This window comes from Sorex fumeus, unplaced genomic scaffold (assembly GCF_029834395.1).
Source record: "Sorex fumeus unplaced genomic scaffold, SorFum_2.1 ptg000136l, whole genome shotgun sequence".
NCBI lineage: Eukaryota > Metazoa > Chordata > Mammalia > Eulipotyphla > Soricidae > Sorex > Sorex fumeus.
This window is the reverse complement of record NW_026606193.1, coordinates 4,030,823-4,052,891: the sequence shown is the minus strand read 5'-3', so window position 1 is coordinate 4,052,891 and position 22,069 is coordinate 4,030,823. Positions and strand designations below refer to the sequence as shown.

General features: G+C 46.5%; 1 protein-coding gene across 1 annotated transcript in view; it reads left to right on the top strand.

Annotated features, from left to right (window-relative positions):
- The window catches only part of UNC5C (unc-5 netrin receptor C), a 387,108-nt gene that overhangs the window by 327,393 nt on the left and 37,646 nt on the right, over positions 1–22,069 (top strand). The window contains exons 8-11 of the mRNA XM_056106641.1: positions 2,805–2,996; positions 4,347–4,691; positions 7,744–7,831; positions 18,339–18,507. Coding sequence (XP_055962616.1) covers positions 2,805–2,996; positions 4,347–4,691; positions 7,744–7,831; positions 18,339–18,507 — 794 coding nt within the window. The remainder of the gene's footprint in view (positions 1–2,804; positions 2,997–4,346; positions 4,692–7,743; positions 7,832–18,338; positions 18,508–22,069) is intronic.

Here is a 22,069-nt window from a genome sequence, read left to right as displayed (position 1 = left end):
TCCAATGGACTGATACACTGCTTTGTCCCATGGGGAAACTTCTTGTGTTCCATTAAGTGGGGGAGCCAGAAACAATGGGATATCCAAAAAGTGACTCTGAGATGAAGGGTGGAGGCAGCAGCTTCAAATGAGCACAGTAAGTGGGTGTTTAACCTTTGACCAACGCTGACGGTCTTCTTTAGTCTTTGAGACCAAGAGCAAGCTGTTATGATTCAATAAAAAAGAATAAAGAAACTGTTTAAAGCCTTGCTGAGTATGTCCTGGGAATTAAAGCATATGGCAAGGATAAGGAAAAAAGATTTTCCTTATGCTAATGACCCTTGATGTCTGAAATAAATTAGATCCATTAGAGTTTATGCTCAATAAAAGAAAGACTTTAAGCACTCCAAAGTTAGTGACTCGAGACCAGTTTTTGCTCTGAAATTCAATCTGCCTACTTATTAATTCTCCGTGAGGCTCCTGAGCAGACAGGAGGTACGGCCTCAGGATTCTGGGCTGGACCAGGGGTCGGGTGATCACAGGTTCCTTTCTCTTTTCTTTTAATTTAGCCATCCTCATGTTGCTTCCTTTGTTTCCATCATTCATTTGTTTTTGCTTCCATTTTTGTTTTATATTTTCTTTCTTTTCAAGGTTTCATTTATCCCATTTCAACTGAGCAGAGAACCCAGAATGAATATGGATTTTCTTGTAAGTTTGATGTTTGGTTTTTTATGTTGCTGAATAATCATTCAATGCCATTGCCCCCAGTTCAAGTTTACCTTTCTTTGGATCGCAGATGTGCGCAGGGGAAAGAGCCACCTGATATATTCTAATACGGAAAAGCAAATTAGATTTTCACGCTGAAGAGAAGAAAAGGTTATTTCAAGTATCTGGCAGCTTGAAAAATCTCTGTCTGCCGCCGGAAACTGAGTCCCAGTGGCTGGAATATTCTGATATCAATAATAGGCAGGGTTCAAATGCTAAGAATAAAGGGGAGCGAACATGCGTCTTTATTGTGTTAGAGCTGGTGAATGTTGAACAAATAATTATGGCTTGGTAAAGTAAAATATGAAGGATTCAGCTCTAGGATTTGGACCAGAATTCAGACAGGGCCAGAGGAACTAAATAATGCCCAGCTGCTTTGCAAGCAGTCTCCCGAAGCAGGAGTGTTGGGTGCCCTGGGTTCTGAAAACATTTGTCGGTAGAGACTCGATTGGAGGGAACGTGGAGACTCTAGAATCTAATTCTGGAAGAGAGAAGTTAAAAAACGAAAAAGAGCCACTTCACATAGAGTGAATTTAAACACACATTTCTCAAAGGGATAGACAGTCTGATTTTCAGCAGGAAAATGCTTCCTATTGTCATTTTGTCGCGTGTCTAAACCAGCTGAGATGGCTGAGCAGAGCCGCCCCCCACGCTGGGACCGAGAGACCTTAAAAGCACTTGGGCCCCCTGGAAACCAGTGCCCACCCCACACGCACAAAGGTAGACTTGTCCATAATATCGAGCATGAAAGGGTGGCTTTTGGCCACTTGGAATCCAAGTTTGGTCGTGTCCTGTCCAGTGAGTACAGCAACTCCTGCTAACTTTGCTGGAGACATCTGTGGGTCATGGAGGACTGGACACAGGCTTGGAGATGCCGGTGGGGATGAGGGCAGGTTTCATTCTGTTTGGTTGGTTTTAATTGTCAGCACCTGTCACCTTTGGCTCCTGATCAAAGTGTAGCCCGTGCCACCAAGGCAACATTCTGAGAATGTTCCTCTCGCTGTACCAGAAACAGACCTTCTGGCCACACGCTGTGCGGGACAAATGTTTAATTGCTTGCTGGGGTCCCGTGACCTTTCTGATCACTGAACCAACCTGCATCTCACTCTCTAGACTGGGGTGCTGTTTTCTAGCAATGAGGACTTCAAATGTAAATCTCTGAAAAAGAAATTGTGAGGAGCTCAGCCTTCTCTGAGGTAGAACTGAATCTCTGTCAAAATTCCAAAGTTAATAGCACTGACCTCTGCCCCCTGGATCCGGGTCTTCTGAAAGCACACCTTTCAGGCCCGGCACGACTGTTTTGGACATACCCTGTGCTGGGTTAGACCTTCCCCGCCAACTCTTTGTCATTTCGGAGAAGCTAAGAGGACTGAGGGGGGCTGGAGCAATAGCACAGTGGGGAAAGCGTCTGCCTTGCATGCAGCCAACCCGGGCTTGACTTCCAGCATCCCATATGGTCTCCTGAGCACTGCCAGGAGTAATTCCTGAGTTCAGAGCCAGGAGTAACCCTTGTGCATAGCCGAGTGTGACCCAAAAAGAAAAAAAAAAAAAGAGAGAGAGAGAGCGAGAGAAGAACTATGGAGCGTGAATTTACAAGTTGGAATAATATTTAGGAAAGTCTTCTGGTTCAATAAATGTGCATATTCAGAGCATACCAGCGATCTCTAATGGAGGGTTTATGTGTTATAAAAAATATTAGTAAGTTCAAAAGCTTGTTTCAAATTTTTTCCATCCAGAATTGGCGATATGTTTTTCTCTCTGTGGTCTGGAATTGAATTTAGCTCCAGGTATTTTAATGCCCCCGATGAATCGGTCTGTTATGCTTCCCAGTGTAAGATAGATTAGTTAGTAGATGAGTGAAGGGTGAGAAAGAGGAAAGAAATCAGAGATAACTTTTTGCCAGGAGGCTACACAGATTTATATGATTTTTTTAAAAATGCATTTGAAATTAACCTATAAAAAAGTAGATAGCTATTTAGAAAAACTACACAATAAGCCTGTGTGTGGGGCGGGCGCGGGGAGATTCCTCTCACCGTGGGGCCACGTTTCCTTCCCTCCAGCTGCGCCTGACTCGGACGACGTGGCACTGTACGTGGGCATCGTGATCGCCGTGATCGTCTGCCTGGCCATTTCCGCCGCCGTGGCCCTGTTTGTGTATCGGAAGAATCACCGTGACTTTGAGTCGGATATTATTGACTCCTCAGCTCTCAATGGAGGCTTCCAGCCTGTGAACATCAAAGCAGCAAGACAAGGTCAGCGAGCGTTGCACCCACCCGGAGACGGGTGTGCGGCAGTGGGGCCCTGGGCTGGGGAGGTGTGGAGTCCCTCCACCCCGCTCACCGGGGAGACCGGCCAGGAAGAGTAGGGATGCGATCCGTCTTTCTAGCTGCCGAATGAACTTCCTTTATGCAGCAAGGCAGAGTGGGAGAGGGAGAGGGAAGAGAGGCTGGGTCCCCCTGCTGTGACAGCCGCCTCTTATGCTCGGTACCTCCCATTTGAACTAGGACCTGACTGATTCTCAGCACTTCCTGCCCCGCTCAGGGACAGCGGGTGACCCCTGACACCCCCTGCTCCAAGATAGACCAAGTCACCTGCCCTAGCACTGAATGTAGAGTCTGGTCGAACTGACTGCACATCAACAAAGTGGCCTCCAGGTTCCTGAGCACTGGTAGTGAGCCCCTGACTGTGTACTCATGCACAAACACACACGCACACGCACACACATGCACACGTGCAAGCACACACTTGTACACACACAAGCACACACATGCATGCACGTGCACACACGCACACACATGCACACACACTCACGCGCACACAAAAGCACACAGGCACATACACATGCATGAACATGCATACACACATGCGAACACACGGGCACACACACATACACACAAGCACACACACACAGTTGGTGAGCTGATTTCTTGAGTTTGTCTCTCCTCCTTCCGGATGAACAGTGTCATGTTGCAATAAACTGAAAATGAACGGAAACCCAGACCAGGGAGAACAGTACGTAAAAGTCACCTGGACGGGGTCTCTGTCTATGAATGAGGTCTCTGGGATAGATAAGTAGCTTATGAACAAGTAAATACCTTATCAACAATCACTGTAACGTTGAGACAAAATACGAAATCAACTTGTCTACTTATTTATAGATCACGATCACGATCACGACCATCCTGTTGTTCGTTGATTGCCTCGAGCAGGTACCAGTAACGTCTTCTTCGTCCTAGCCCTGAGGTTTTCGAAAGTGCCATATTCAAGGCTCTTTCAGGGTTAGGAGAATGAGACCCATCATTGTTACTGGGATTTGGCATATTGGGTATGCCACGGGGAGTTGGGCAGACTCTGCCGTGTGGGTAGTTTACATTCGGTAGCCTGCCAGGTTGTCCAAAGTATGAATGAGATAATAAAAGCGTATTTATAGCCAATAGCAAAATGAACCCACATTCATCTCGTTGCCTGATTTTCATCAGACCTAGGTACCACTACATCTTGGGTATTCTCTGAGTTGCTTTACCACTGGCTTAGAAGGTGCTGGCTAAAAGAACTGCTTAGAGGAAGGCCGTGACGGGACTTGCTTCTTCTTCCCTCCTCAGACCTCCTGACCGTGCCCCCAGACCTCACGTCGGCCGCAGCCATGTACCGGGGACCCGTGTATGCACTGCATGACGTCTCCGACAAGATCCCCATGACCAACTCTCCGATCCTGGACCCACTGCCAAGCTTGAAAATCAAAGTCTACAACACCTCCGGGGCTGTCACCCCCCAGGACGAACTGTCCGAGTTTGCGTCCAAACTGTCCCCGCAGATGACCCAGTCCTTGCTGGAGAATGAGGCCCTCAACCTGAAGGCCCACAGCCTGGCAAGGCAGACGGACCCATCTTGCACTGCGTTTGGCACCTTCAACTCCCTCGGGGGGCACCTCATCGTTCCCAATTCAGGTAATTCCACAGGTGCAAGTGGCCAGGCCAAGCCTGGAAGTGCGTTCTGTCCGTTTGTCTTTGTCAGACCTGAGAGTTCCGTGGAAGTCTGTCAAACCCGAGCCTTCGGGTCGGAACCAAATGGCACTTCAGACAAAATCAGTGAAACCATTTTCCCTCTCCAAAACAACTCGGGGGATGCTTCCTTTAGACACGCTTCTCCCCCGCTGCCTCCGGGCACAGTCTGGAATTGTCTGTGACCTTTTCACTTGAGCCTCAGCAGACAGGATCAAGCCAGCGGCATCCCCACCACCATCACACTTAAAAGGACAAATTAATTAGAAAAAGGACCCGTTGTCTCACTCCCAATTTATTACAGGAAGCAGTATTTCAGAGGACTCGTTTTTAGGGGATCAGGGGACATCCTAATAGACACAAAATTTTATTTAATTAACAATTATGACACTCTTCAACCTCAAGGTTTGACCTGATGTATCTGTCTAGAATCAAAGTTTCATCATGTAAAGCTTTTGTAACATTATCTAGTATCTACTGTGAAAATGTAGGCCTCAGAGAAGTCTTAAATGGTAAGTAAATTTAGTGACTGCGAGGTTTGATTAAAATACGGTAGTTACCAATCCAGTAGTCATTAATCCAATAGTTTCAAGCCCTGTACATGGGTTTGAAACTACTGTCCATAATAAGGTGAATGAATTCTTTCTTTGGGTCTCGTTATTGTGTACACATTGCAATAAAAAGCAGTTTGCTTGACCTGAAGTTTTCATAAGGAAATAATACGTTCAGTTCTTTGCTGCAAGAACCAAGTCCTCAGGGCTGAGCACACACTGGTCTTTAGTTCTTTCTCTTGGGAGTTTTCATCACATGACTTTAAATGTACATTTTAATAAGTCAAATTATTAAGTGGACATCATTTTTCCCTTTCCTAATACATTCCACATAGTCATTTTTAGAATACTTTTGTCTCAACTCTTTTTCATTCATTCTCATACTATTGTACAATACACTTTAAAATCATTATAACTATAAATGAGATTTAAAAGTCTATTAGTCTATTAAACATCTTTTATTGTTTATTTGGCGTTTGAACATTGCACTTCTAAAAATTTTTAGTCTTTTTTAAGTCAGCTTTTTGAATGACAGTCACGGATTCTTTCTTTTCCATTTCTACCTGCCACCTTTCCAAATAGGAACTATTGTGAAGAATTCTTTAGTGGAAAAGAGAGCTTTGTATGCAGTGGACAGTGGCCGCTTACATATTTTATTTAATAAGGTGATAATGGTTACCTTGTAGGTGTCAGCTCTTACTCTCCTTTACAACATAATCCTCTTGCATCCTTATAATAAGCACAAAAGTACATTTGCTTTTTCCCATTAAAGAAAACCGCAGTTTGCTAGGCACCAGTGTGGTCTTTCTGCACCCGCAGCTGCCACCCCAAGGCACGCCAAAGCACCACACTCCTCGGCCACGCAGCCGGTTACACCAGGGCCTTTGAATCACTTTTTCCTCCTAACTCTCTGTTCCTTAATCTTGAGACTTTCCAGTGGTGGTCAGGTTGTTTTCATCATTGCCCTGTGCTCAGTTGGTATATTACATTTCCTCACTAATTAAATCATAAGCTATTCAAAGACAAGAAAACCAGCTTTTACTTCTTGCATTCACAACACCACAGCAAGATGCTCCATACATTTTTCATGAATTGAATTAAACAACATTTATTAGCATCAAATCACGGATCCAGATATGTGCATGCTGTCCCCGCCCTAATTATCTTTGTGTTGCTGGTGTAAGAACCATGCCCGCTTAAGAACCATGCCCACATAAGAACCATGCCCACGTAAGAACCATGCCCACATAAGAACCATGCCCACGTAAGAACCATGCCCACATAAGAACCATGCCCGCATAAGAACCATGACTGTGGGTCTCACAGAGACCTCAGGACACTGTCACTGTCTTCATCAGCAACTTAGTCAAGCTCCGATTTCCCCAGACCCTGCAACATTAACTCTGAAGGTCAGACCTGTGTTGTTTTTGTTCGTTTTCTGGTTCACTCAGAGATCACTCCATCTGGCACTGGGAACTAGGTGAGGTGCCTGGAGTTGAAGATTCCTTGGTCCTGTGCAAGGCAAATTCTAGCCACCTCAGCAGCCATACAATCACCCCAGTCTTGCAGACCTTGTTTTAATAAATGATCCTGGGGATTCTGATGCAAACTTAAGTTCGAATCCCTGCTCTGGGCATGGTTAGCTCAGAACTGAGCTCAATCCAATGCCATGCTGCAAGTGAGTCAATTAACAATTAAATAAAAATGGAGCTGGGGCAATAGCACAGTGGTAGGGCATTTGCCTTGCACGCGGCAGACCCGGGTTCAATTCCCAGCATCCCATATGGTCCCCTGAGCACCGCCAGGGGTAATTCCTGAGCGCAGAGCCAGGAATAACCCCGGTGCATCTCCGGGTGTGACCCAAAAAGCAAAAAAAAAAAAAAAAATTGAATAAAAAGCTTTCTCAACTTGCTGTGAGAAAAAAGGAGCACTTGATGTATACTTTTCTAGAGCTTTGTCTGTGGAAAGTTCCTCACAAAACTCTCAGTTTGTTATGGAAAAACACTGATGCTAACCAGATATTTCAGAATAAAAATGTTTTGGATATTGTTGAGGTTAGCACCCTGACTTTGAAACTCTGGGAGATATTTTAATTAGAAATTATACCTCGCTACCGCTCTTTGAAATGCTAAGAGCTGTTGCTGGTTTTCCCCTACTTTACAAGGAAAACAACATTGAAACCATCTGTCCATTCCTTAACTAAATAAAACAAGAATGTAAAAATGACATCACCCTGTAAAGTACCTCCATAACAGCTCAGAGGGAACTCTGGTAAGGAAAAAAAAATGTCAGGAAGCAAAGGAAGTGACTGTGGCGATTTTCCTTTGTGGAAGAAAAAGTAGGCGTGCGCCTGCAGGTCAGAAAATCTCTTTGCCTTCTCTGGCCTCCAAGGGGGTCAGTAACGCTCCGTCTGACTCCTGCTCTTGCTTTTCTCTTTTGCTTTCCAGGAGTGAGCTTGCTGATTCCCACCGGGGCCATTCCCCAGGGGAGAGTCTACGAAATGTACGTGACTGTCCACAGGAAAGAAGCCATGAGGTAAATATGCCTCCTCGGGGGCACTTGGCTTTATCATGTCTGGCTTGGGTTGTCGCTTCTCTCCTTAAGATACAGAGAATAAGTGTGATTCCTTTGGTCTCTTGCGCGCCCTGTTTTCAGCCCAGTCTTATTCCCCTACGTTTATACAAAAGCTCAGCTTCTTCTTTTCTGTCATGGAAGCTTCTGGCTCTTGTGCAGAGCCTGCATGGGAACAGAAGGCTAGAGTGCTTTTCCCAAGTGGACATGTGGTCATCCTAGCTGGGAAAACCACCACCAGAAACGTGATCCATAAATGGTCCAAGCTGACACCTGGAGAAAAGCTTGTGAAATTCAGCCAGTTGTCATTACGGGGTTAAAGGTCACAGGAAAGCAGTGGCCTCTTGACCCTGACTTGGGGCCCCACCTCAGCCTCTAGCACTTTCCAGCACTTTCCTCTCTGCTGCCTCCACTCCTTCTCACTCCACCCCTTCGAAGCCCATCCGGCACTTTCCCATTGAGGCTCCCACTGATTAGGCCCACATCGATTCAAAGGACCTTGTTTCGAATTTCCCAGAATTGGGAAGCGCAAGTCCTTGTCAGGAAGAAGAGCCAGAGAGAGGAGCTTTGGGGTCCATGCTTCAATTTTCAGCTTGTCGTCTAGCGAGTCAAATACGGCCTTTCTTGATCGTGTCCCAGCGAACGTAGGTGTGCTCAGCCGTGCTTCAAAGACCGTCCTGCGGAATGCTCCTGAAGTCCCGAGATCGGAAAATGAAAGATTCCGCTGAAAGGAAGATGCTCACATGTAATTATCTTTGTTTTCCCCGAGAGGCTCGTCAGCACCGAGCTCTGACGACAGTGCTGCTGGAGTGACAAATGTACACCCAGGTTATCATTATAGCGCATTACGCCCCTCCCGGCCTCCCTTCCACCCGCGGAAAAGCATCCATTTCTGAGCCGCGTTCTTCAGGAGCCAAAAAACTCTTTTGTTCTGCGCTGGGGAGGAGTGGCTGGTATTGATAATGGGGAGGCCCGGAGCACTCTCTCCGTCAGTGTTGGACCCAGCCTGGTAAACACCCACCTGAGTGAGACGATAATACAATGCCCGCAGCGCTACTCACGCCCCAGACTCCAGCAACAGAAAATCACTACACTCGGATTTACTGACATCAAATATTCATGTTTTCATTCTCATGGCAAAGTAACGCCCACGGGCCCTCTGAGCACTCCTCCTTCTGCCCCCGCTGCCGGACCCCGAGAGCTGTCTTGTCCTCACTCTTGTTTGGAGTCAAGGTTGGTGCGGAGTGCCCCCTCCTTCCGGGCCTTTGCCAACACGGTCCTTTGGTTCCCTCAGGGACACTGGGCTTGTGCTTTGGCAGAAACTTTCCTGGTCTGCTCTTCTCCATTCCAAGGGCCTTGTCTCGCCTTCTGGGCTCTGCTGGAGCTGCGGACACCCCGTCCTTCCCTTGACTTTTTTACCCAGAGTTAGAGTTACAATTATCTGGCCGGGATAATTGTACATTTCAGATTTGGGGGAGGAGGGCGGGAAACAGGAAAACGCTAAAGCCAGACGCTTCCTGCTTTTGAGCCTAATGAAGAAGAGAAGCCTCGCTCTTGCCACTGCAACCTGAAGGCAGAACAGCAGGACCTCACCACTGAGTTTGGGCCTCATCACAGAGGCCTGTTAGTCGGGGAGCAAGGGGCTGTCGGGGTCTCCGAAGGAAAACGCACAAAAGGCCTTGGAACAGGGAGTGAACCCCAGAGCCCGGCCTGTGAGTGAATGTGCTGTCTCAGCTCGTGCTGATCCAGGGCAGCTGTGGAATGCCGCGTCCTTGGACAAGCCTCAGCGTGAGGACACAGTCCGGGTCCTCGCGTGTGGCCACAGCCCACCTGGAGCAGCACCGAGGGCTCAGGAACCAAGATGTGTGGGCCAGGCTGCCATGCAAGGACGCGTTCTCTCCCTCAGCCCCCGCTGGTCTGAGACCTTACTCCACTGCGGCCTCGTTTGGGAGGTAGAGACAACAAAGCTGTGGTCGGGAGTCCAGGGGCGCCATGGGGGGTTCCTGACCAGGCATGCTCCTGGCCCAGTGCTGGGCCCTGAATTAGCCAGGAGTCCTCAGGCTGTCCCTACCAGTCGGGGGAACCGTGTGATGCCCAAAATCCAACCCACCGGGGGCTCTGCAGGCAGCCTGTGTGCTGACCACTGACCCAGCCCCTAGTCCCGGATCTCTATACAGATGCTTCTTGCTGGTCACGCTGCCCCCCCGCCCCCCCCCCCCCCCCGTGTCCTCTCCTGATCAGAGTTGGAGCTTCCCTCGAGAAGTCCCTGCTGGTCTGTCAGATGGGATGTCACCTCGGTACCCCTGCCAGCAAACGCTGATGGTGCTCGAATTTCTCCCACTTACTTCCTCCACTGCATCTTGGACTGGGCAGGCAACCCGCTGGTCACCTCTGGTGGGGTGGTGTCGAGGGAGGCGTGAAGCTCATCTCCTGTGGCACAGTCCCCAGGACAGGAGGGGCCTGGCTGCTGTCCGGGAGGTTCTGAGTTGCCAAGGTGCTACACCTGCCTGACAAGGTGGCACACGCAGGCCTGGCCCCTGCCCAGAGAGCCTGCAGGGATGCCAGCCGCCCAGCACTGCACTGTCAGTTCCAGTACCGATGCCCGTGGTGCTGGTCGCAGCCTTCCAGGCCAGTCTGAACCCAGATGTCCACCCACACTGGAGTTTTGCCCTTTGTCGGTTCTTGGGAAGCGATTTGAAAAGCGATGAGGGCTCGTCCCTCCTTTTGTCCTGCCTCTGCACTTGTCTGAAGCTTTTGTCAAAAGCTGAGAAAGGGGGTTGGGGGAGATCAGAGTGGACACCCCAACTGTGAAGGCACCTACCGTTGTTCTCGTGTACTGTTGGGCCACAGAAGGCCCCAGAGAGTGGAGGGGGTCCCGCATCGCAGTGCCTGGAAGGGAGGCCGGTGTGTCCGCCCAGGGAGCAGCAGGCGGAGGGGTCAGAAAGGGGTCCCCAGTGCTGCAGTCTGGGAAAACGGAAAGCGAGAGTGTGAAACCTAAAACCGCCTCACACTGGCTGGACGTGGCGGCCCACAAAGGTCGGCCTATGTACTGAGTTTCACTAAGCATCTAAAATGTTAGCTCTAATGGGGCTGGAGCAATAGCACAGCGGGGAGTCCCCTTGCATGCGGCCGACCCAGGTTCGATTCCCAGCATCCCATATGGTCCCCTGAGCATCGCCAGGATTGATTCCTGAGTGCAGAGCCAGGAGGAACCCCTGAGCATTGCTGGGTGTGACCCAAAAAACCAACTAACGAACAAACAAAAAATGTCAGCTACTGTTTTACTAAGTTTGACATGTACTAAGCTAAATAGGGACCAGAGGAAAACAGGCAGGGTGAAGAAGTGGCCCCAGGGGGAAGTTTCTAGAAGGGAAGCAGGACACACAGAGGAGAACCCTCTCAAACATGTTGCCCTCCCTGGCCCTGTTCTTCCCACTTTGAACATCTTTCTCCAGTGCAGAACGCCCCATCCCCCAGTCACAAGGTTATGAGAGGGAAGGTTCTTCCCAGAAGCAGGCTGTAGGCACTGTGCGTGCGAGAGTGGGTGAGGGGTGGGAGGCCTTCTGATGCTCTGAATTCAGTAGAAGCTTCCAGCTGGAGACGGTGGGAGTCATGTCGGAGGTGAAGCAGGGATACCCACTGGGGGGAACTTCCCGAATCAGTTGCAGAAGCAGCAAAGAGGAGAACTAAGGAAAGAGCACTGGGAAGCATTCTTGTTTACGATGTGGGTCTGAGGAGCGGAACTGCAAAGAACATTTGCATCCTACGTGGCCCTTGGCACAGAGTAGGTCTTCGTGAATTAAATATACATATTTTCACACACAAACCCTAGAATTAGGACATTATATTAGATTCAAGTGTGCCTCATGGCATTTGCCGTATTGATTTCACCCACAAATCACAGTTCTAAGATGACGTGATTTTAAAAGGGATGTGAAAACATCAAAGGTATAGGCAGTTTCAAGCTGGAGAAAAAGGTCGACAGAGACATTATTAAAATTGAAATGTGGGCCAGGGCGATAGCACAACAGTTGGGAGGCCTGCCTTGCTTACAGCTAACCCAGTTTGATTCTTGGTACCCCGTATGGTCCTTGGAACACCACCAGGAGTGATCCCTGGGACAGAGCCAGGAAAAACTCCTGAGCACTGATGGGGTGGCACAAGAACAAACACAAAAAACCTGAAATGTGAAGCAAGAGAAGAACAACATTATTATATTTGTCAATCCCAAGACAGCGATGGCCTTTGGGGTTTTGTTTGTTTGTTTGTTTGTTGTTGTAAAAAATGAACTCTCAGAATAAAAGGTGTGTGTTATTTGTGTGGAGTTAATACAAAGATTCTGTACTGAGTATAAATGATAAAGCATTAGGTTAGGATAGAGGGAAATTTTTCTTCTGTAGATGATAACCCAGCACAAGTTTTCGTTCATTTTGACATGGTACCTGTGTCGTGGTGAGCTCAGGTTCTTGTCCTCAGGTAGTCAAGATTGAAAGCAGGGGACTGGAGGTGCCAAATCCAGTAGCAACTTTATTTATTGTAAAAAAGGAAGGGAAGGGTAGGGGAAGCCGGAGAGTGGGGTCTGCCGAAGTAGGATGCCCTTGGACCAGGGAGAAGCTTCCCTCTTGTACTCTGTGACTGGGGAATGGAGCGTTCTGCGTTGGGGAAGGATGCGCAAGGTGGAGAGACCAAGGGGCAGGAAGGTGGCATGCTTGGGAGGGTTCTCCTCTGCGTATCCTGCTTTCCTTCTAGAAACTTCCCCTGGGGCCACTCCTTCACCCTGACTGTTTTCCTCTGGTCCCTATTTAGTTTAGCACATTTGAAACTTAGTAAAATAGTAGCTGGCATTTTAGATGTTTAGTGACACTTCATAAATAGGCCTACCTTGCTCAGATCCAAAGACTGAAAGAAAATGAATGGGAACTTGCAGTGAGGTCCAAGGAGTAGGATAGAGGTATATTTAAGTCTTCTCTCAATATTCTCCAGAGTGTGTTTATTGAATTTCTTCTGAGGAAGAAATGGCCCATTCAGATGGTTTATGAATAGTCTATACTTGCTGCGTGCCAAGCATCGGGTCCTGGGCTTGACGTGTGCCAACTGGGTTCTCTTCCGCCGGGCCGTCCCTGAAAGCAGAGTCTTTTCAGTGGAAGGAAAACAGTTTTTTATATTGCATAAAAAATTATAAGCAAAAGGGGAGAACAAAGTTAGAGAAAATCAGGGAGGTGAACGGCTCTGGTGAAGCACTGTGGTCAGGAATGCAGAGGCAGCAGCTGTGGTGCAAAGTCTTCCTTCCTGGTGAGAGGTCACAGGTTTCCCACTTTCAGTCTTTTAAAAGGTAAATTGTAAGACTCATTTGCACACGATGGAAGAGAAAAATGTCCCAAGAAGCTCAGTTTTTCTCCTTTGAATCCTTATAAAGAAGATGTTCCAATACTATAAGGAACAAATATCTTTAATAAAAAATATGACTGAGTTTTATTGGGCTGTGTCTCAATTAGGTCAATGATACAAGACCCAAGTATAAACTGAGTAAACTTAAACCACCAAGATGTTACATTTCAGTCGGTACAAAAAATTTAGCTTTTCTGACTTAAACCAGGGATAGATTTTGATCTGTTTGGGGTAAATGGTGGCTATTCATCAAAATGACATATACATGCAAAGCTCAATTGAGTATACATATATTGAAACTTCAAAAGTGTCTACCTATATGTATGCACATATATATATTCAGTGGAGCTTTTGGTATCAAGTGAGTTAGATGTTGTTTGTGGGTCAGCAGGTGAGGTGTGTAGGGCACTCGTCTTGAATGCCGCTGACCTGGACTCAATTCCAGGTACCCCAGATGGCCTTGAAGACCCAGCAGGAATTATATGTGAGCAAAGATCCAGGAGTACTCCCTGAGTATTTCTGGATGTGGCCCCCAGACCCATGTACGTTCATTGTCAAGCACCTTGAGTCCAAATACCAAGTCACAAGTGACATGTGAAAGCCAGACTTTAAAAGCAGCTTGAACCCCGGGTGCATTGCCATTCTGAAGCTGTGTTGGTAGCTGCATCTTATCTTCATGAGGAGGGAGATGGGCATCAGTTCTTGTCGAGAAAGCAGTTCCAAGCCTGTTCATTCCAGCAAATGGAAAAACAGCCTCTCCACACCCCAAACTGCTGCACTGACTGTGTGAGAGAAACCGAGAGGCTGGTACGCAGAGCCCAGTGTGGCCTTCACGGAGCTCTGCAGCTTCCGGGAAGGGTGTTTCTGTCTCGCAGTTACTTCGGCTTTTGGGAAAGAGATGGTCTCAATACTTACCCTCTTTCCCCTCTAGGTAGGCCTGACAGGACTGTGACTGCTGCTACTGAGGTGTAGTAATGCCGTAGTTCTGAGTAGTTCTTTTTTTTTTTCACTTTTTTTTTTTTCTGGAGGTCTTGGGACTCACATGCTAACTTGTTTTTGTTTGTTTTTTTGTTGCTTGCTTTTTGGGTCACACCCGACAATGCTCAAGGGTTACTCCTGGCTCTGCACTCAGGAATTACTTCTGGCGGTGCTCGGGAGACCATATGGGATTCTGGGAATCGAACCCGGGTTGGCTGCGTGCAAGGCAAATGCCCTCCCCACTGTGCTATTGCTCCAGACCCCACTGAGTAGAAGTTCTGACAACAGTCCGCAGAGGACACGGTAACCGGGCAGGAAGTCCTCCTGCTCACTGCCCTCTCAGCCATGGGACCCATCCCACATTGACTCTCTCTGACTAGGGAAAGCCTTGACAACTTTCATGTCTCCTTCATTTCTGCTCTGCAGCTACTTTTTTGCTTCACGCTCATTCTCCTTTCTACTGCCTAAAGTTTGCCTTAAATGTCCCCTAACACATGAGGCTGACCGAAGACTGTCCAAGCTGTAAGGCTGTTACTCAACTTACATTTTTCCGTTTTACGATTTTTTAATGCCTTTCTTCGGTAGAGATAGAGGGGATAGGGGGAAGTGTGAATTTGAAAACAGATGTTTGGTTTCACGTAGTGAAATCCTAACCTGCCCAAGTCTGTAAATGCTTGGAAACGCTTCCAGGCTCAGTGCTGTGTCCTTCATCCCGAGAGCACGGGAGGTTCTTCTCTGTGATTCCTTCTTTGTTTTCCATCCCCTGTTAACAATTCCACCTCACCACTTCCCTATTCATTACATTCTTGCACCTCACTGGGTTAATAAATTCTTTTGACACCTACTGCCTCTCCCTTCCCTTGCTACTCCTCCTCCAAGAACGGGCCCATCAATATTGCCTGGCAGGGGTGTGCTGGGTGAGCTCGGGTCTGACAGCTTCTCGGCCCAGCAGGAAGTCTTCTCCGTCCTGTTCCAACTCACTGATGAGGAGAAGCCTCCTCCGTCTGCCTCCAGCACCGGCTGTGACAGCAGACTGAGAGACAGATGTTGCCAGTCCCACGACAGCGTGAGGGACACGGGAGTGTCCTTCCTTAAAAGTGTAATGTTCGCTTCTCAAAACGCACTTGCAACGACAACAAAAAAAGTTACCCAAGTCGTTGCTTTCTGCACCGTCTACCTCCTCTTAAGGAAAGTAGAATTAAATGTAAAATAAGGTTCCTCCTTAGAGCAGAGAGTGTAACGCAAGCACGGACCGAAAACTAGAGCTTTAGTCGTGTTCCCAGAGAATGAAATTCGAACTGAAAGGAAGGGGGACAGGGAGAGTTTGCAGGGCATGAAAACAGGAGGAAAGGGGGTCTTACCTCGGTGTAGACGAGTGTGTTTACTTAGCATGCATAAATGTATGCAACACAGGATCAGCTTATTCAGTGAAGATGCACACACTAAACACCAAGGGAGATCATTATTTTTTTTTCTAAACAGAAAAAAAAGAAAAGGCCCTAAGTTGGTGAGAGCCCAGTGAACTTTTCGATTGGGAGAATAAACAATGATAGGAAAGGACAAGCCATGTTTGACTCGAGTCTTGAGAACTGATGATATTGGCCACCGTGGAGAGATACCTAATGTTTCCTCTGACTTGTGAGCTGCCAATATGCTGCCAGCTTGTACTTGTCTGACAACTCCTGGGTCTGAGATAAAGGAGAGGTTATTGCTGAAGAAGTGACATCATCTCGAAGCTCATCATTTTTGTGCCATATCTTGAGCCCAGTTCTGAAGGGTGACACCAGGTGGGCCAGATGGCATCTGTGCTTGGGATGCATTCAAGGAAAGAAATGCCGGCTTTAGGGAGCCAGAGACTTTTATAACGGGAAGGAGACAGGCCAGCCCTATCTGCCCAGAGATTGTCACTCCCTGCATTTTCCCTGGCAGTCATTTGGAGAGCCTTGTAAGGACCGTCAAGATTGTGCAGAAACGAGAGATTCATGGAGAATTGTCATCCAAATATTAGTTTTAAAATAATAGTTGCTGCAATTTCCTGAGCGTAAAATCAGGGAAAGCCATAGATAGGACTAACGTGTCAGTGCTGTGGTAAGTGGTATTTAAGCCACAGAGAAAGAAAGACTAGAGAAATTCCATTTAAGTGGCCTTCACAACTATGAAAGAATTTTGCATGTCCTTTATAATACCGACATGAATGAAATGGATAGCTTTGAGTTGGATAATATACACCAAAATATATTTGTGTTTGGCAGAACTAAATCAGTTAAAAGTATCGACATCACACTGGAGAGAGTTCAGGTGGTATTCTTGCAAATGTCTCTCTTTGCTCCCTTCTTGTATTAAAGAGTTGGCAGAGACTGAAATGACAACAGAAAAATAGGTGTATCTGATTTACAGAGAGTGGAGGGAGTAGCCAATATTTGGAGAGAAGACACAACTTTAGGAAATAAATGGTCTGAATTTTTTTCCCTAACACTATTAAGGTCAAATTAAATTAAATAGGTAAATGTAAATTTCTTTATATAAGTTCAAAAGCCATCTTAACAACTGCATAATTGTACAGATTAACCTGAAAGCCTTTCGTGTTAAAACTACATAGACTGTTAATTTAACAAATCCTTTCACCTTCCTAAGACTTTATTGTCTCGTGTGTGTGTGTGTGTGTGTGTGTGTGTGTGTGTGTGTGTGTGTTTGGGGCTACACCTAGTTGTGCTCAGGGTTTACTCTTGACTCTGCACTCAGGGATTACTCTTGGCGGGCCTTGGGTGACCCTATGGAATGCCAGGGATGGAAATGCTTAAGTCAATTATTTCTGTCTTTTCATCTAAATTAGGCCTGCTAAATAATATTTATAAATACTTGATTGAGAATAATCTAAGGAAACAGTTTTTTGAGATATATATGATATATGTATAGCTGCATATAGCAAACTAAATTTAAAAACTTTTAACCTATGTCTATTTGAGTTCTGCATTTATTTCCAGATGCTCCACTGTAGTGAAGATGTTGAAAATTAACATTCATCCATATGTAAACAGGGATAAAAATCAAGGGAGGTATCTGGAGCACAAGATGTTTTAGTTGAAGTTGAAAAGATTATTAAAAGATGAATTGGTTTGGGATTAAAAAGTATTTGAATCTATAGAGAGCTTCAACAACCTCTAAATGTTTGAAACCAGTTTTTGCCAAAGTGAAAAGGAAGCAAGTCTCAGATTCCTAGAGGAAAATGTCGAGGTGGCACGGGTCTGCATTCTGAGACCATTATTAGGTGACGATCAGGAGACGTGTCTCTCACCATGATGCATAGGTCTGGAGGCCTTTCCAGCACAAGATTCTGTAGAAAGATTCCTGATCTGAATGAGAGGGAGTCCCAGCCCTTCCTCTCTATGAGGACCATAGAAATAGGTTGGCTACACCCTGAGGACCACACAGCAACTGGAAATTGCTTCACACAGTGACTGTGTGGTCCATCCATCCACAGTGTTAAATGCAGTCTCCTAAAGGCAAACACTCCAAGACACCTAAAGGGGTTTTTCCCACTCGTTTTTTTCTGAACGTGAAGTAAGAGATGTCGTGCTCGAGTGCTGAAGAAACACAGTCCTGTGCTTTCCTGGTCACCTTGAAGAGAAAGAATCTATCGCAACTTTGAATCCTTCCTGAAAGTCTTTGGAAGTACGTTAGCCCCACATGTCTTTATTTTGAAGTGACTTTTAGAAGCATTTTTCATGTGAAACCCTAACAACACAGATGTAGTTAAAATAACCCAAGAGCTCAGTGGCAAGTGTGATCAGAGGAAATGGTTACAGAACCTTCCAAGGCCTCTTTCCTTCTCATTCCATCCTCAAAGTCCGGGCGGGAATTCAAAGGACGCTTGGAGAGGCGATGTGTTTCTGAAGGAGGGATCAGACCTGGGTGTTTCCCTATTCCCACGGGGCCCTCCAGCCGCGAGATCAAAGCCGTGGTGGTGTACAGAGCACATCTTCTCCTTTAATCCTGACGCGCCCCCTCCCCATGGAAGGTTCAGTGCCAAATTCCACGGAAACTCTGTGTACGCAGCATAGACCCTTCTGCCATGCTCTGACGCCCTTCTGTTTTCTCCCCCAAGGCCCCCCGTGGAAGAGACCCAGACCCTACTGACCCCCGTGGTGAGCTGCGGGCCTCCTGGTGCACTGCTAACACGCCCCGTCATCCTCACGGTACACCACTGCGCCGACCCCAACACCGAGGACTGGAAGATTCAGCTCAAGACCCAGACGACCCAGGGACAGTGGGAGGTGAGCTGTAGCTGGGTCAAGATGCAGGGAAGCGGGGTCCACTCTGTGAAACTGCGGCCATCCCAAAAGGCTTCAGTGCTGAAATGTAACGTGGGTAGACCCTAAGCTTGTACCGAGAGAGCGAGAAACAAAGAGAGAAGAAAGACAGAGGAGGATGTAGGGGAAAGAGATAAATAGATCGGTGGATATGTTCCTGAGCGTTTCAGACCCATAGCCACTGCAAAAAGGAATGCTGATTGAGTATTAGCTGGCTCCTCAGGACACACGTGTGCATGCAGTTCCTCTTTGTGAGTAACGTGTACCTGTGTCTTGGGAGAGGGGAAAAAAAGATCAGATTGCTTTAGTTTTCAGGTACAGAAGCATTGTACTTGGATTAGAAAATGTTAGGCATTTACTTGCACACAGGAACAAAAGCATAGATCTTTGGAGCCTATCCCAGAAAATTAAGCAGGGGTGCAATTACTAGGTGTCTTGTGACATCTTCATTTTTACTCGGTGGCTGTTGCTATTCACCAAGAGTGCCTTAAACTGAGCATGTTTTGTCCAACAGTTATTACTTAAAATTAAGTATGAAAGAGCATGCTATATTTACCATGAAGAGTTTATGCCCTATACATTAAATAATAATATCCCATTATCTCTTAAATAATCAACTATTATGTGAGTGGGGGAAAACAAATTAAAAGTTATATAATTCTCTGTTAAGCAAAATTTGCAAATATATTTTGAAAAATATTCATTTTTAAACTGCCTTTTATATTATTGTGTATTTTTTACAAATAGAGATATCCAGTCTATGTAGTCTATGCTTTGTGATTACTTATGGTATTCTTACTTTATAGAAGTTTTTAGGAGAAAACAAAGTTTCAAGGCCATTTTGGGAGAAATTTGTAGTGGAATTTTAAGAATTTTTCTTTCTCTAGACATGTTTCCCTCTGGGCCACATGAGGGATTGCTTCTCTCAGACCTGACTTTTAGGACTAAAGTCTCAAGATAGATTTTATGTTGAGACCAGGTTTAATCAGGCATCCTTGTAATTGCATTTAAACTTAAAATGATGCACTTTGAAAAGGTCCCTGAGTTTTAAACTGATTTGATCCCAATTTGTTTGACAGATAATGTCTCACACCATGTCTCTCTCTAGATGTGATTAGTAAGAGTAACAATGATCATAGTCATACATATATATGGTTTGGGGGCCACACCCGGCAGTGCTCCAGGTTACCCCTGCCTGTCTCTGCACTCGGGGATCACTCCTGATGATACTCAGGGGACCATATGGGGTGCTGGATGTCGAACCCATGCACCAGGCACTCATCTTAGCCACAATCCTATCTCTCCATCGCCTTTGAATCATATTTTTAAAGGCATAAGTACAATAGACAAAGCTGATTCTGACCTTTGTGTCCTTGTGGCAGAGACTAGGACATGAGTCACTGTCAGCCATACCCCCATGCGGGTTCTCTTTAACGCACTCTCACTCTGACTCTGTCTACATCCATCTTGTGGGAGAAAGCAGGACAGGTCCTGCGTCCTTGTGTTGGGTCCAATTTGAAGTACCAAGCTTCGTTCTCTCTTCTCCCGTTGATTTTGCTCTGACTGTTCAGATGTGTTTTCTGCAAGCAGCAGAATGTTGGGTTCAATTTTCTGATCAATTTTGCCAATCTGTGTCTTTTCACTGGTGCGTTTAGCCCATTGACATTGAGAGAGATTATTGGCGTGGGGTTTTGTCCTATATTTCTTCAGGAGTTTGGTGTGTTTGAGAGACTTGTCTTAAAGTAGCCTGTAGTTTTTCCTGTAACCATGGTTTTGAACCAATGAAGTTCCTGAGTTGTTGTTTGTCTGTGAAGCTGTGTGTTGTTCCTTCAAGTATGAATGAGAGTCTAGCTGGGTAGAATACTCTTAGTGAGGCGTTCCTTTCGTTGAGGTTTTTCGCTATATCCCCAATTGTCTTTGGGTCTGGAGAGTTTGTCAGGTAAGTCTTCCGTGAATCTTAAGGATGCTCCTTTTTAAGCAATTCTCTGCTTTGATCTTGCTGCTTTCAGAATCCTATCTGTGGTTTTCGTCATTCTGATTAGGATGTGGCTTAGAGTATTTTATTTGGATTTCTTTTAGTTTGCACCCTTCGGGCCTCCTGAACCTGGGTGCACACGCTCTTCAGCTCTGGGAACTTTCAGCAATGATGGTTTGAGCAGTTGCTTCTTCATCAGGGTTTTTGTCCCTCTGGGCCGCCAATGAGTTTGTGGTATTCCTTTTGGCTTCATCCTGATTTTCTCTTGATATCTGTTGGTTTATGTTGAGGTTCTTTTCCATTTTCTGCTGTTGTCTGGAGATTCTCAGCACCTCATTTGGAGCTCGCTGATTCTGTCCTCAGTCGCCGTGACTCTCATGCTGAGGCCTTCCAGTGAGTTTTTCATTTCACCTACCAAGTTCTTCTTCTTTTTTTTTTTTTTTTTTTGCTTTTTTGGGTCAACCCGGTGATGCACAGGGGTTACTCCTGGATCTGCACTCAGGAGTTACTCCTGGCGATGCTCAGGGGACCATATGGGATGCTGGGAATTGAACCCAGGTCGGCTGCATGCAAGGCAAATGCCCTGCTAACTCTCCAGCCCCCTCCCCTACCAAGTTTTTCAAGTCTGTCATTTCCATTTGTATTTTTGTATTTTCCTCACTTCTGCTCTCATCCCTTGTATTTTATTGGAGGTGCATTCCATTGCTTCTCTGAGCTCCTTGTGCGTTCTTCACAGCTCCACCCAAGTTCCTTATCTGAGAGGTTGTGTAGTTCCTTATTACTGTCTGGCTCCCCGTAGCGACTTCACTCACTAACCCTGGTGAGTTTCTGCATTGTTTTGCCATGGTGACCTTGCGGTTTGGAGAGGCTTCTTGTGTGTTGCGGGGGGCTTGGGCCCCTGCAGTTCAGCTGTTGATTCTTTTGCTTGACAAGCAACCACGGGTGATGAGCCAGCTCCACTGATACTCACTGTAAGAAAGCAGAACAGGTCTAGCCGTGTCTCTTCAGGGAAAGAAGAGCCAAAGGCAGGGGCTCCTGGTTCTTGCCCGTTGGTTTTATTTTTCTCATCTGAAATCTTTCACTGAGTTAAAAGCTAGAAATGTTCCTGTAAAAGTCTGGACTCCTGGCTTCTCTTGAAAACGCAACTACTTTTTTCTCCCTGGTTCTGTACTCCCGGGCTGCTTCAACAGAACGAGGCCCAAAGGAGCCTTTGATCTGGCTTTGCTGATCCATCACACACACTCTCTCACCCTTCAGAGCATGTGCTGAACCCCGTCCCGATGGCCAGGAAATCTGTGCGACTGCGACCCTGAGTTCAGATCCTACCCTTGACCTCTAGGAGAGCTTCTGGGTGGTCTGAGTCATTTGGCAAAACAAAAGGTGGTTGAATGAATAGCTGACCTACCTCTAGGCTCTGCTTTTCACCTACCTCTAGTTCCATGTTTTCAGTGTCTAAGAGGTTGGCTGTTTAAAATTTTATCTGAGAGATAACGAAAGAGTATGGATAAAGGTACAGACTTAACATGCTTGTGCTCTCTTTAACATCCAGCA